General features: G+C 48.2%; 1 protein-coding gene across 1 annotated transcript in view; it reads left to right on the forward strand.

Annotated features, from left to right (window-relative positions):
- Window positions 1-9,256: 9,256 nt before the first annotated feature.
- Window positions 9,257-12,435, forward strand: part of LOC109297059 (homeobox protein NANOG-like) — a 9,337-nt gene continuing 6,158 nt past the window's right edge. Inside the window, exon 1 of the mRNA XM_019516711.1 lies at window positions 9,257-9,725. Within this exon, the coding sequence (XP_019372256.1) occupies window positions 9,545-9,725 (181 nt within the window). The 5' untranslated portion in view covers window positions 9,257-9,544. The remainder of the gene's footprint in view (window positions 9,726-12,435) is intronic.

The raw sequence follows: 12,435 nt of genomic DNA on the forward strand, positions 1-12,435 counted from the left end.
ACCAGTTTTACCAGCTAAAAGCAGTCCCTTTGCCAACGCAGCTCATTCCATGTCAGGCACTGGTACAACCTACCAGCAACAGGACCTTTTTGGCTGGTGTAGGCAGAGTCTTTACTAGGGGCTTTGCTAGGGGGTGATCTTTTGAAGTGTAATGAAGGCTGAGGCCGGTCAGGATCAGAGAAGACCCCCATCAGTGGAGAGAAGATGGGTGGAAAATTTTAAGGGTGGAGTGCTTCTTCACCTTCTAGCTGTTTAAAATCAGCCCCCTCCCAGCCCACCTTGCCAAACCCCTCACAACATCCAGTTCACAGGTTTTCTTCAGGCTGGACATTTCTCAGACTCTCAAGAGTTAGAGAGGTTACCTTCAGCCCTTGATACCTTCAGGGCATTTTTCTCTTAATGAAGAAGAAAAACAAAGGAGCTCTTTCATTGGGGCTTGGTAATAATACAGTTAGCACATTTCCAGCTCTGTCCTTCTTCAAAGGCCTTTACAAACATCAAGGAATTGAGCCCAGCCTGCTTAGGAAGAAAGACAAGAGGGTGTGTGTGTGTGTGTGTGCGCACGCGCGTGTGTGTGTGTGCGCACGCGCGTGTGTGTGTGTGCGCACACTCTGCTAGGTCCTGGCAGACAGTCCAGTCTCATTTTAGGCCATATATAATATTTATGTTTAGCTGGCTGTTGCTGAAGGCCTAAAAGCGCTTAACCACAAAAGTACTAGTCTGCCCACATTACACATGGGGAAACTGAGGCCCAGTGGGCATGTCTACATGAGATACTTAATGTGCAGTAGTCTAATAACACTGAGCAGTAGCAGGCTGGGCAAAAACTGTGCTAATGCGCTACTGCTCATTAGTATTAGGCGACTGTGCAGTAAGTGTCACTAAAAAGCCTTGTGCCAGCACTACTGCACAGTAACTGTAGTTACTGTGAAAGAAAGTCCTTTTTATGCAACACATGGTTAGCTTGTGGAATTCATTGCTACAGGAGAGGTCAGGGACAGACAACACAGCCAGGTTCAAAAAGGGACAAGACATTCATCTATTAATAGCCGTAACTGTAGTTACTGTGCATTTAGTTAAGCACTTCAGTAAGCAAATGCTAAACTAAATGTGTGGTAACTACTGTGCATTAATGAACATGTAGATGTGCCCACAAAGGTGAAATGACTTGTTCAGTGTCACACAGGAGATCAGAATCAGAACAGAACGCTGGCTGCCTGGTACCTTTGGCACCTTTGCCATAGTGCTGGCTTGTGATGGAGGGCTTAATCAAGGCCAGGGCTAGCTACCCATGAAGAGCAGTTTATACCAACACTGGTCAGGAATGGTGTAGACAAGGATGGTCCTGTCTTGTACAAGGATGAGGTGATCTATGGAGATCCCTTCCAGCCTTACTTCTCTAAGATTTTATGAATGCTTTGCTAGGTAGGTGTGTTGGTTGGGAGTTCTGAAGCAATCCAACCCTTAATTGAGACAAGTTGACTATGACAGCAAACCCCTAACTTAAACACATGTAAGCACAAAAGCCGTGCTGCTGGTGTGAGCCATGTCTCTGAGAGGTAGGCTGTCATGCAGTGAGTCCAGCAAGCCCCTAACAGTGTAGACAGGCCCTGAGGGTTAAGGGTGTGTTTGCAAGAGCAATTAGAGGGCTGTCTATACTGCATTTGGGAGGTGTGATTGTAGCTCACCCAGCTTGTTTTAAACTGGTTGGCTTGGATAACAATAGAAATGAGGGCAAAGAGACCCAACCTTCAGCAGACTAGCAACTAGCTATAGTTTTCAGCCTGAAGGGTTTGTCCTCTGGTTCCTGGTCCCTGCAAAAGCCTATACCAGGGAATTGAAAACAAACAGAATGTCTTCAGGCCATTATACAAATCCATGGTATGTCGTATCTTGAATATTTTGCGCAGTTACAGTCTCCACATCTAAGAAAGGATATAATAGAATTAGTGTACAGAGAAGGGCAACCAAAATGATCAGGGGTATGGAGCAGTTGCCATAGCAGAAGAGACTAAAACAGCTAGGACTCTTCAGTTTGGAAGGGAGATGTCTGAGGGGGGATATGCTAGAGGTCTATAAAATCATGAGGGGTGTGGACCAAGTGAACAGGGAACTGTTGTTCACCAACTCCAAGAATATTAGAACTAGGGGACATACATGGAAATGAGTAGGTGACAGGATTAAAACTAACAAAAGAAAGTACTGTTTATGCAACACATGGTTAGCTTGTGGTATTCATTGCTACAGGAGAGGTCAGGGACAGACAGTACAGCCAGGTTCAAAAAGGGACAAGACATTCATCTATTAATAGCTGTTGAACAGAATGGTTGGAGATGTTTCCTCAGGCATCTCTGAACCAATAATGGTGGATGCCAGGGAGGGTAATGACTAAGGGATAGATCACTCTAGATATATTCAGTTCAATCTTCTCCCTCTGAAGCATTCACTCCTGCCACTTTTGGAGACAGGATACTGGCTTGATAGAGCACTGCTCTGCCCCAGTATGGCACTTCTTATGTTCTTATGAATGAATTTCAGGGTCTTGAAAAAGCTGTATCTAGACAATGGGACTCTTTGTGGGCTGGGTATGACTTAGGGCACAGGATGGTGCTAGAGGTAGCAAGAATTGTGGAAGCAACTACAGCAGTGGCAGCAGCAGCTGTGCCCAGGGTGGCAATGGCAGCCACCATGGCAGCAGTGGGGCAAGTAGCCACAGGCCAGGCACCATTTGCTGTAGTAGCAGCATGGCAGTGGAGAGCATAGGTAGGGCTGTAGCCAGCAGTGAGTGTGGCCTGACGTTGGGGCCCTGGTAAACGTGGCCATTGGCAGCAGGAGGGTGAGTGAAGCCTATGTGTAGGGACATACTGAATTCATAGGGCAAGTTGGCTGCATGGCAGCTCCTTTAATCTTGTGGGTTCTCCCATGCACCACCCCCTGCTGCTTGGCAGAGCGGCCCCTCTGCTCACTCCTGATCAGCAGGGAGGTGAAAACCATGGTTTAAATATGGTGCTGTTTTTGCCTCCCGGCCAGTCAGCAACAAACAGCAAGGCCACTGGGGACACAGACAATCAGCAATGAGGCCAGGGAGAATGGGGGCACAGGGGAACCTGCAAGATTAAAAGAGCTGCTGCACAGCCTACTTCTGCTGTTAATTCAGAAGGTCCCTACACATAGGCCTCACTCATCCTCCTGCTGCCAATGGCCATATCCACCAGAACCCCGGTGTCAGGCCACGTTCTCTGCCAGCTACTGCCCCAAACCCCTTGGCCTGCCAGAAGCCCTGCAGGCCAGATGGAGAAGCACCAGATGGAGAAGCACCCACAGGCTACATGTTTGACACACCTGCCTTAGAAAGCCGCTAACTGGAACAAAATCTGGACCTATAGCTTTCCATGTTTACAGGCTGTCCCTAATACAAAGGAGCTGAAGCTACAAGGTGCAGCACATTCCTGATAGAAAAAGGATCCCAGCGATCCTTTTCCAAACAGCTCAGTGTCAGTATCTCTTTGCTGAAGATGAGTTTCATGATGCACAGGAAGGTGAAGTCAAAATGATCCCTTGTCATGGCAGGGGTTGCACATGCACAAGGGACTGCTAAATCAGCTGGCTCCAGGGTGGCTGACAGTGTAGCTGCTGCTGTACAGTGTAGTCCACTGGGCATTTCCCCAGCTTTTTGGGTGGGTTTGCCATTTGTGCTGAGCTCAGCATGGCCACAGCTTCCTTCTCAGGGAGTCAGGAAACCAAACCCAGGCTTCTGCCTTAACCATTAAACCTGCTTCCTCCAGTAAGGAAAGCCCAACTGTCTTCCCAGATGTTCGCTACAAGAGCTTTATTGTTCATTTTAATATACAAGTAAGGAAAGGAGTTTGCTGCTGGTGGAAAAAGGTTCCCAAATGTCATTATTAAGACACATTTCAAGCCTTTGGGGCTGCTCTCATCTGAGTAAGGGCAACGCTGCTATTGTCATCAGCAGCAGTGGCTCATCCGTGCATTTCAAACAGGAAGCCTGCATGGGGTTTTTTTCAGCCTCGCAGAACTAAAGAATTAGATGAAGGGATTTTGTCCAAGCTCTCAATAAAATCTCTGGAAAGGGAGAAAACCTGGAAAATGCCAGGACTAAAAAAAATGTGTTAGTGGAAAGTGAGGTGCATCTGCACAGAGCAGAAAGTACTTTTGTAGCCAGAGAGTAATTAGAATGTAAGAAAGCCACTACCTCAGACTCAGTTGTCTGCAATGAGAAACCTCCTGCCAGTGACTCAGCTGTGTAGCTATAACCCCCCTGTGCCTTTTTTCCTTATCGGTAGGACCAGGATAACACTCAGATCCATAGGCAAACTTGTGGGCATGGGCTGTTGTGAATATTTTCTCCAAGTAGATGCCTCCCCATCTGAATTTTAGGTTGAACTTGGGGATTTGAGGAAACCTTAAGTTCAAAGCAGACTCAGTTATTCAGGATTCTTGGAAGAGGGCAGCTTTGGAATGGCCTGACTGAAGTGCAGTGTTAAATATGGGTCACTTTGTGAGGTGCTGGCCAATAGAGATATGCATCCTTGCTGTCTACTCAGTCATTTTTCCTTGTGTGGGCTCTGTTCTGCTCCCAGCTTGTGGGAGCTCCCCTGGGCTTTTGAAGTCAGAAGATCCCATACATCTAATGCAGGGAAGAGACCAGATCTGAGGAGTCTAGGACTTGTCCATGAATGTTGTCATTTGCACCTCCCCAGCCAGTGCCTATCACTCCAGGACATCACAGCCCTCTCTGATCACTAACTCAACTATCCCAATTATCCTGCTCTGGGTTGCAAATACAAACCATTAGAGTTTGTGTGTCACTGCACCAAAAGGCCTTTCATTTAATAATCACTATATCAGCAGATCATGAGCCCTGAGACTGGTCTGGTTTCAGGTGTGCTTCATAATACCAATAATACACATCTGGGGCTCCTTTCCTCAGAAGCTGCTTTGCAAACAGTCTCTGATCCATGAGATTCAGTTACAAGTTCCTCACAATTTGGAAGGAGTCTGACCTCAGCGTGGTACTCACCTTGGCTGGGCTGGAGTGATCTTACACATGGCAGTTTTGTTTTTTAAGGACATTTTTTCGTGTCCCAAGTCAAGTCAGCGAAATCAATTCCAAATCCGTGTGAGTCATTCAAGAACTATATGTGGTCCTGCTGCCAGCAAGCATCCTCCACCCTGGCCTGGGGCTTCAGATACTTCCAAATCCTTTGGCGGGCATCCTACATGCAGGCCCAAGCACGTGGCGTTTAATGCACCTAGGCTGAGTTTCAGATTAGCTAGAGTCCTGTGGCCACTTGTGTCATGTGGTCCATGAACCCAAAGACTAGTGAAACATGGTGTAATTTTGAGGAAACTCAACTGTAAGGTCAGGTGAACCTGGGTCCAGTTTGGAGTAGTGCCTAGCAAGACAGGGGCTGGTTTGGCTAAAACTGGCCCATTATAATGGGAACTCAGGCCCCATTTGTGTCAGCTTATCAAAGGTCTGCAGTGGAATGACAGGGAGGGGAAGGTCTCTCCACAGCACAAGGCACAATATTTCTGCTCCTTTGCCATGTAGCCCCTTGACCACTGCACATTCCTCCTGTGCTGGCAGTTCCAGTCCCACTGCTGGCTCAGGTCCTGAGGGCAGCTCTTGTTTCCTTTTCCTTCTTATGCAGCAGCCCAGCGGTTTCTACTACAAGCTGCTGGGCAGGTTTTGTCTTGGCCTCTGGGCACTTTGCAGTGAAAAACATGGATATCTGAAGGAGCAGCCAGCAATACAGACACCAAGCACTGATGAACATTTAGCTCCACAGAGACCACCAGTGTGTGCTCCAAAAAGGCCAGAGACCACTGCCCCACCGCTGTGTCTAGTCTTACTGTAGTCCATTGATGAGGCCTCCAGGGCTTCCCTCAGAGACATTTTTTGCTGCAATGTTTTTCTTACTGCACCTGCAGTAACTTTAACTTCTAAATAGTTTAACAAAGGGGTGGCCAACCTGTGGCACACGTGCCGCAAGTGACACAGGCAGTTTATGCAGATCACGGAGAGGACAGGCAGCCCAGTGACAGATAAGGTGGGAAGAAGAAAGCAAAGCAGAAAATTGAACAGGGAGCACAGGGTAGGAGAAGAAAGCAGAGCAGCAGATTGGGCATTAAGGGGATTGATGTGTCACTTGAGGGCTAATTTGTGGCTTGGATAACCAGGGCCTGAGGCTTCCCCAGTTGCATTTTGTCTGAGAGAAGTTTGTACCCAGAAGGTCTGAACTCTTGCTCTGCTGTGGCTCCAAAACATGGAGTGATTCTGGGGTGCAGGGTAGTTGCTGTGTGGTGTTTGCACCACCCCCTTCAAACCAGTCCCTGGCTTGCAAGGCGCTGCTCCAAACTGGATCCAAGTTCACTTGACTCTGCAGTTGAGTCTGGTCAAAATTCAGCCCAGGTTCACTAGCCTTTGGGTTCTGACTTGTGACCACAGGACTCAAATTCATCTAAAACTCACCTGGGTCCTCTAAACACGGTGTGTGAGATCACTCCTATGGAGTTTCCTGGCTTCTGTGCATGTAAAATCTCAAGTGAAAAATGACACCCAGTGATCTGTGCAATCAGTGCATTGGGCACTTTCAGTTTTTTTTCATTAAAGATTCATTTGTTTTATTGATTTATACCCTGTACTGACACACAATATACAGGCACAGAGACAATAATTTGGGCCACCCTGTTAGGTGCACAGATGGACATAGGTGCCTAAGTGTAATTCCAGTCCACCTTTCTCTAGTCCCTGAGAAAGAGTTAATGTGAAAAGTGGGTGAGTCCTCCTCCTCTTCCTCCTCACTGCCTTTTGTAACTTAGACTTGATGCAAAGAAGATGGCATGTTACAAAAGTAGATAGGTAGACTTGAGCAGGGGGGAATAGGGCCACACTGGGGCATCTGACTAAGATCTGCCCCCATCTGACTAAGATGGACTAAGATCTGGCCTTCTATTTGCATCTTTCATCTCAATGACAGATGTTCAACGGAACAGATTCTACCCCAGCTTGTCAATCCCTGGCACCCAGGGAAGAGCCAAAGGAACTTGGTCTCTGCCCTGACAGGTAGATCAGGTTTGGGGTGAGCTGGAGGATGATAATTCCAAACCCAGGGAACATGAATATCCCAACTGCCAGGGAAATGTGTCTGGGAATGACTGGGAAAATTGCATAATATTATGTTCCTTTCAGTCAGCTCCTCTGGGTGAGGAGATCTAACTGGACCTTCAGAATGACAGCCTCAAGCAAGAATCAATTCAGTGGTGGGCATGACAGAGGCTTGGCTGAGAAAAGCTGCTTGCTGTGTTAGTCCGAATACCATGCAGAGGTGCTTGTGGGAGTGAATGCCTGAGACATTAGACCACAATAGATGGAAGAAAGTGCTTCTCCGCCCCAGGGAGATCCCCAGGGATTTAGGAGCAACTAGACTAGAGATTGGCAGCACTCTCCTGCTACCAGCCTGCTCAGCTAATGTCTGTGCCATCACTGCCACCTGCTACATCACAGATAAGCTAACTTGTCTGGAGTGGGTCTGTTCTCACCCCTGTCCTGCAAAACAGCCTCTGGGTCTGATGAAAGGAACATAAGAACTAGAGCAAAAGAGCTCAGCTAAACCTCTGGGTGTCACCTTCATTCTGGCAGCACCAAGCTTCCTACAACCTCATGCTCTCCCCTAGGGAGGCCTCACAGACCTGTGGAATAGGAGAGGTAAGAGAATGGGCAGGAGAATAGGCAGCCGGTGAGAGCAGGGTTGATAAAAAATTGCCCAACAAGAGAAACAATGGGGATGCTTTGCCTTGACATAGGGCTGCTCAGCGGGAGAGCTCAATCCCATGCTTGACAATGGAGCATCTGCAACCCCATTATACAGATGGGTAAAATAAGCTTCAGTGATTTGACCTGGGACACCAAGTGGTTCAGTACCAAAGGGCTAAGTGAAACCTGATGCCCCATCACTAACAGGGGCTTGATCCTGCATTTCCTATTTCCCAGTGCAGTGGTCTAATAACCAGGCCATGGGCCCTCTTGAAGCTGGCCTTTGGGTAGCCAAGAGTGGGAGATATCTGGGCCCAGGATGAGGCAAGCAGGGCACAGCAAGGGTGAGTCAATGCCTTGGAAGAGAGGAGGACTGGGGTCTAGCCACTGCACCAAAAGGCCTTACATTTAATAATAATCACTATATCAACAGTAGTAGAATAGATTCTGCCTCTTTAGGGGCAGAGGCTAACACCAAAAACTAGACTTTAAAGGCCACCTAGGCACATAGAATTGAATAGGATTTGGCCCTAACTACCTTACCTTAGTCTTAGCTCCTGGGAATAAGAACTTCCATACTGGGTAAGACCACATGACCTTCCAGCTCAATAGCCTGTTTCTAACATCAGCACATAAAACAGAAGCACTTATTAAAGCAGACCACCTATAAAAGGCAGCACAACCTGCCCCATCTGTTGCACCAAATTGACTCAACCCTTATTAGTCCAGCCCCACTTCACAACCAGCCACACACTGGTAAAAGGAGTGTTACACTTGAGCTCTGAGGAGCAGTTCCTAGGACACCCTGTGTGGAGATGAGCTATCTATAGCCACTGTGTGATACAGCAAAAATGTCCCTGGCACACATGCAGAAATGAATCGATATCCTGTATTGATTGGCCTGCCCTGCAAAACTGGATCGGGTACCAGGTGCATATTTCCCTGCAGCTCTGGAATTTGATCTGGCATCAGAAGGCAGACATGCCAGCTGCTGGTCCCAACACTGGGCATTTCATGTTAAGACAAAAAGATGGTTTCCAACCACCAGGCCTTAATTCCCAGTTGACTTGCCCCCTGTGTCTCCTTTTTGACCAGGGCCAATAAGGCAAAAAGTGCTACTGTTCTGATTTTGTGGCATTTTCCACCCACTTTACAAACTGCTTCAGCCTTCTGCTTGCAAAACCTTTCCTAAACATCAAGTGAGGTCCTAGCTGCCTTCATTAAAGGGTCATCTGAGGAGACCTGGGTGCACTCCCCTTCCTCCCAATCCTGGCAGACAGTTGGGACTCCTCCCTTTGCTGTGAGTATGCCTCTTCCCCATGGGCAGCCTTTCCCGTGGGACAGAGAGCTGCTTTTTAATGCCTGTAGGAGGTTAGCGCCGCAGCCAGTGAAGTCAGTGGAAGGTTTTGCACTACTTCCTCAGGTGCTAGATCAGGCAGAGCTGGAGGAGGAGGGGAGGCATTGAGGGAGCTGTAGAATGCCAGGAATCCAGGGGGACATTTTTTAACCCTGATGCCATGTGCGTCTTTCCTTCCCCTTCCTTGTCCCAGCTCCCTGTCTGTCTCACAGGTCCCCTCCCCACCAATCAGCCCTCTTTAACATGACAAAACACGGCTGATGGAGGATATTGTACTTCAGAGAAAGGAACTGATTGCTATAAAGGGGACTCCCCCGACAGCTCAGCCTCTGAGCAAGGTGTAGTGTCTAGGGAGCTAGCAAAGGAGCCACTTTTTCTTCATACCAACTTTTCCTTCATACCAACCCATGTTTGCTCACTTGGCTATGCCCTCTTACCAGTCGTACCCAAGTGGGGCTGGTGCAAGCTACAGGGAGTTTTACTGGAACTCTGCAGGGGAGGCAGAACGAGACCCGTGCCCAGGAGGTGCAGCAACACCAGCTGGTAATGTCCAGTTTCCAGAGCCAGAGGAGAAGAATGAGAACCCAGGTAAGGTATCAAGGTCAAGGGCCTGAGTGTCAGGACACCGGGGTTCTAATTCCAGATCTGTCATTGACTCATTGGGTGACCTTGGGCTTGGGCTACTGTTTCCCTCTCTCTGCCTCATCTATGAACCAGAGACAGTGCTACTCCTGACCCAGCAGGGCAAAGAGTGGCAATGGAGTCCAATGGTTACAGCAGGGGTTGGTGAAAGTCAGGACTCCTGGGTTCTTCCAGTTCTTGTCTCGGTTTCCTATGGGACCATGAGCAGCCACTTCTCTTCATGCTTCTCATACCTTTCTGTAAAATGAGGACGTGAGCCTGACTTATTCATGCTTGCAACATGCGCTGGGAGCCTCAGCTATAAAATAACAGACATGCAAAGCAGGATTGTCTGTGTCCCTGCAGCAGCATCTAAAAGCTTGCTGGAAGACATATCCTAGCAGGCTGATAGCCAAGGAGTGTAGGACTGTCCAAGGCCCACTTTTAGCAAGAGCTGTCAGATTTGTTTTTAGGGAGGGCCAGAACCCATTCATTATGTTTGGCGGGGCAGGACATACATCAGGACTCCATTTTGTCCTCAGCTCCCTTCAGTGTCCCTAGGACTGTCAGCACTGGCTCTGCTCAGAGGTCAAGGCCTTCAGGTAGGAGCTATGCTTCTAGTTACAAGTTTTATCATCTGCCAAGGAGACAGACAAAAAACCAGAACTCTCGGTTCTAAAATGATCTTTTATTAGACCAACAGGGAAATTGCAAGAAAACTGTCCTTTTCTGCAAGCTTTCGGGATCAAGGTCCCTTCATCAGGCTCTGGGATAAGTATAGCTAGTAAGTCACATTCAGTATTTCTCCTGTAGGAAGCCCACTCGCTGACAGAATCCATCACTGTTTCTTCCCTTTGTTTCTATCCCCCTCCCATCTGCTTCTGTTTCTCTCCCCGCCCCCTGCCTCCCATCTGTCCTTTCTCCCCCTCTGTCTTTCCTCCACATTTTCATCATTGCAACCAAACTCCAAACTCCCATCTCCATGGGCTTCAGTCCTGTCCCCTTTGTATCCCATCTACAAAAATGAATAGCAGTAAAAGAACTAAGGAAGATAGGTCTTCACTTAGTGGCATTGTTACATTCCAGAGTCAACACACCACTAAATTTAATCCTAGAAAGAGAGCACTGGAAGGGTCCTAAGGAGGTTATCTAGTCCACTCACCTGCTCCAGACAGAATTAGCTCTCTCTACACCAGGGGTTCGCAAACTGTGGTATGCGTATCCGTGGGGCTACACAAGACATCTCTGCGGGGGCCGAGTACAAGGGAGACGTGTAATGGCAGATTTAATTTCATTATAGTAATAACTGGCATTTAAGGGATTAAAATAAATATAAAACATAGGCTGGTAGGGGTACCTGGGCAGGTAGTAAATCTGGAAGGGGGTACACAATAAGAAAAAGTTTGAGAACCGCTGTTCTAAACAAGCCCAGACAAATATTTGTCTAACATGGTTTTAACAGCTTCCAGTGACAGACTGACAGCCTCCCTAGGTAATCTCTTCTGGTGCTGAACCATCTTAAGAGTTAGAAACGGTTTCCATTACAGAGGTGTAGGAGAGTTTACAACTCTTAGAGTCATAGCAAGAATCTGAGTGGTTGTTTCAAGCTGTCTGCATGCTGGATGGTGCATGGGATCCTGCTTTCATTTGGAAAGCTATATTGACTGCCAGGTGTAGGGCTTTGTTTTTTACTTTAAGCAGAAGGCTTAGCTTCTTTACAGTCTGCATGTTATGCAGGCCAGAAATCCATCAAGGAGACCATCATGCATTAGATGCCTCTGGAGGTCCAACACAGCAGAATTAAGATCCTAATTTTGAGCAGACCCCCTCTCATCCCTTCCCTCTCACAATCTTGGAACATTTAGACATGCAGGGCTTTGGACGAGGGACCAGAGATCAGGGGCTGAGGGCATTTGGGCCCATCTCTGTTGTATGGCAGGGTTTGTTTGGGCTGGTGTTCCTGTTTGCCGGTACCTGTCCTTTTCCTAAACTTTCTCTCATGGGGTGCTCTGCAGGGGATGCTTTTCTTCTGTTGGGTCTAGGAGGGGAGGGGGTGGTGGTGCAGATTTTACTCCAAACACTGAGATGGTTCAGACTCTAGGGAGTAAGAGGAGCTCTGGCTGAAGGAAATATGTCTGCAACATACTTTTCCCATTGAAGGCAGCCCTGAAGACACGGGCCCCACATAACCCCCTGGTCCACCCCACCCCACAGACATGGGCCCCTAGTTAGGCCTCTCTCCTTGATGGTTAGGATTCAGCTGTCTTCACCGTTGTGACCCAGGCTGTATCCCAGTCAGGGAAGGCTTGCCTTCTGCCTTCCTTCTTTCCATGGGAAATGCAACAGGAGGGGCCTGAGGGGACTGCCTGGATTTATGACTCCCCACTTACCAGGGGTGGTTTTTAGCTTTGGAAGGGCCTAAAAGCCTCCTCATCTCACTACAGATACTGCAGCATAGCTCTGTGCTCCTGTTCCCCCAGTAATGGGGAGAGCCTTTAGCCTCAGCTAGGGCTAAAAGCTGGCTTGCGTTCACCATTCCTCTTGTCTACAATCACCCATATCATCCAGCTTCCCCCCACCCTGCAACAGAGGCTCCATATCTGCAGGCATTGGTGCCAGTTGCCTGCCTGACACATCACTTTATGACTCAGTAGTATCACTGAAAGGGGGGGGGGGG

The sequence above is a fragment of the Gavialis gangeticus genome, unplaced genomic scaffold (assembly GCF_001723915.1).
Source record: "Gavialis gangeticus isolate Ggan-Ray unplaced genomic scaffold, GavGan_comp1, whole genome shotgun sequence".
Lineage (NCBI taxonomy): Eukaryota > Metazoa > Chordata > Crocodylia > Gavialidae > Gavialis > Gavialis gangeticus.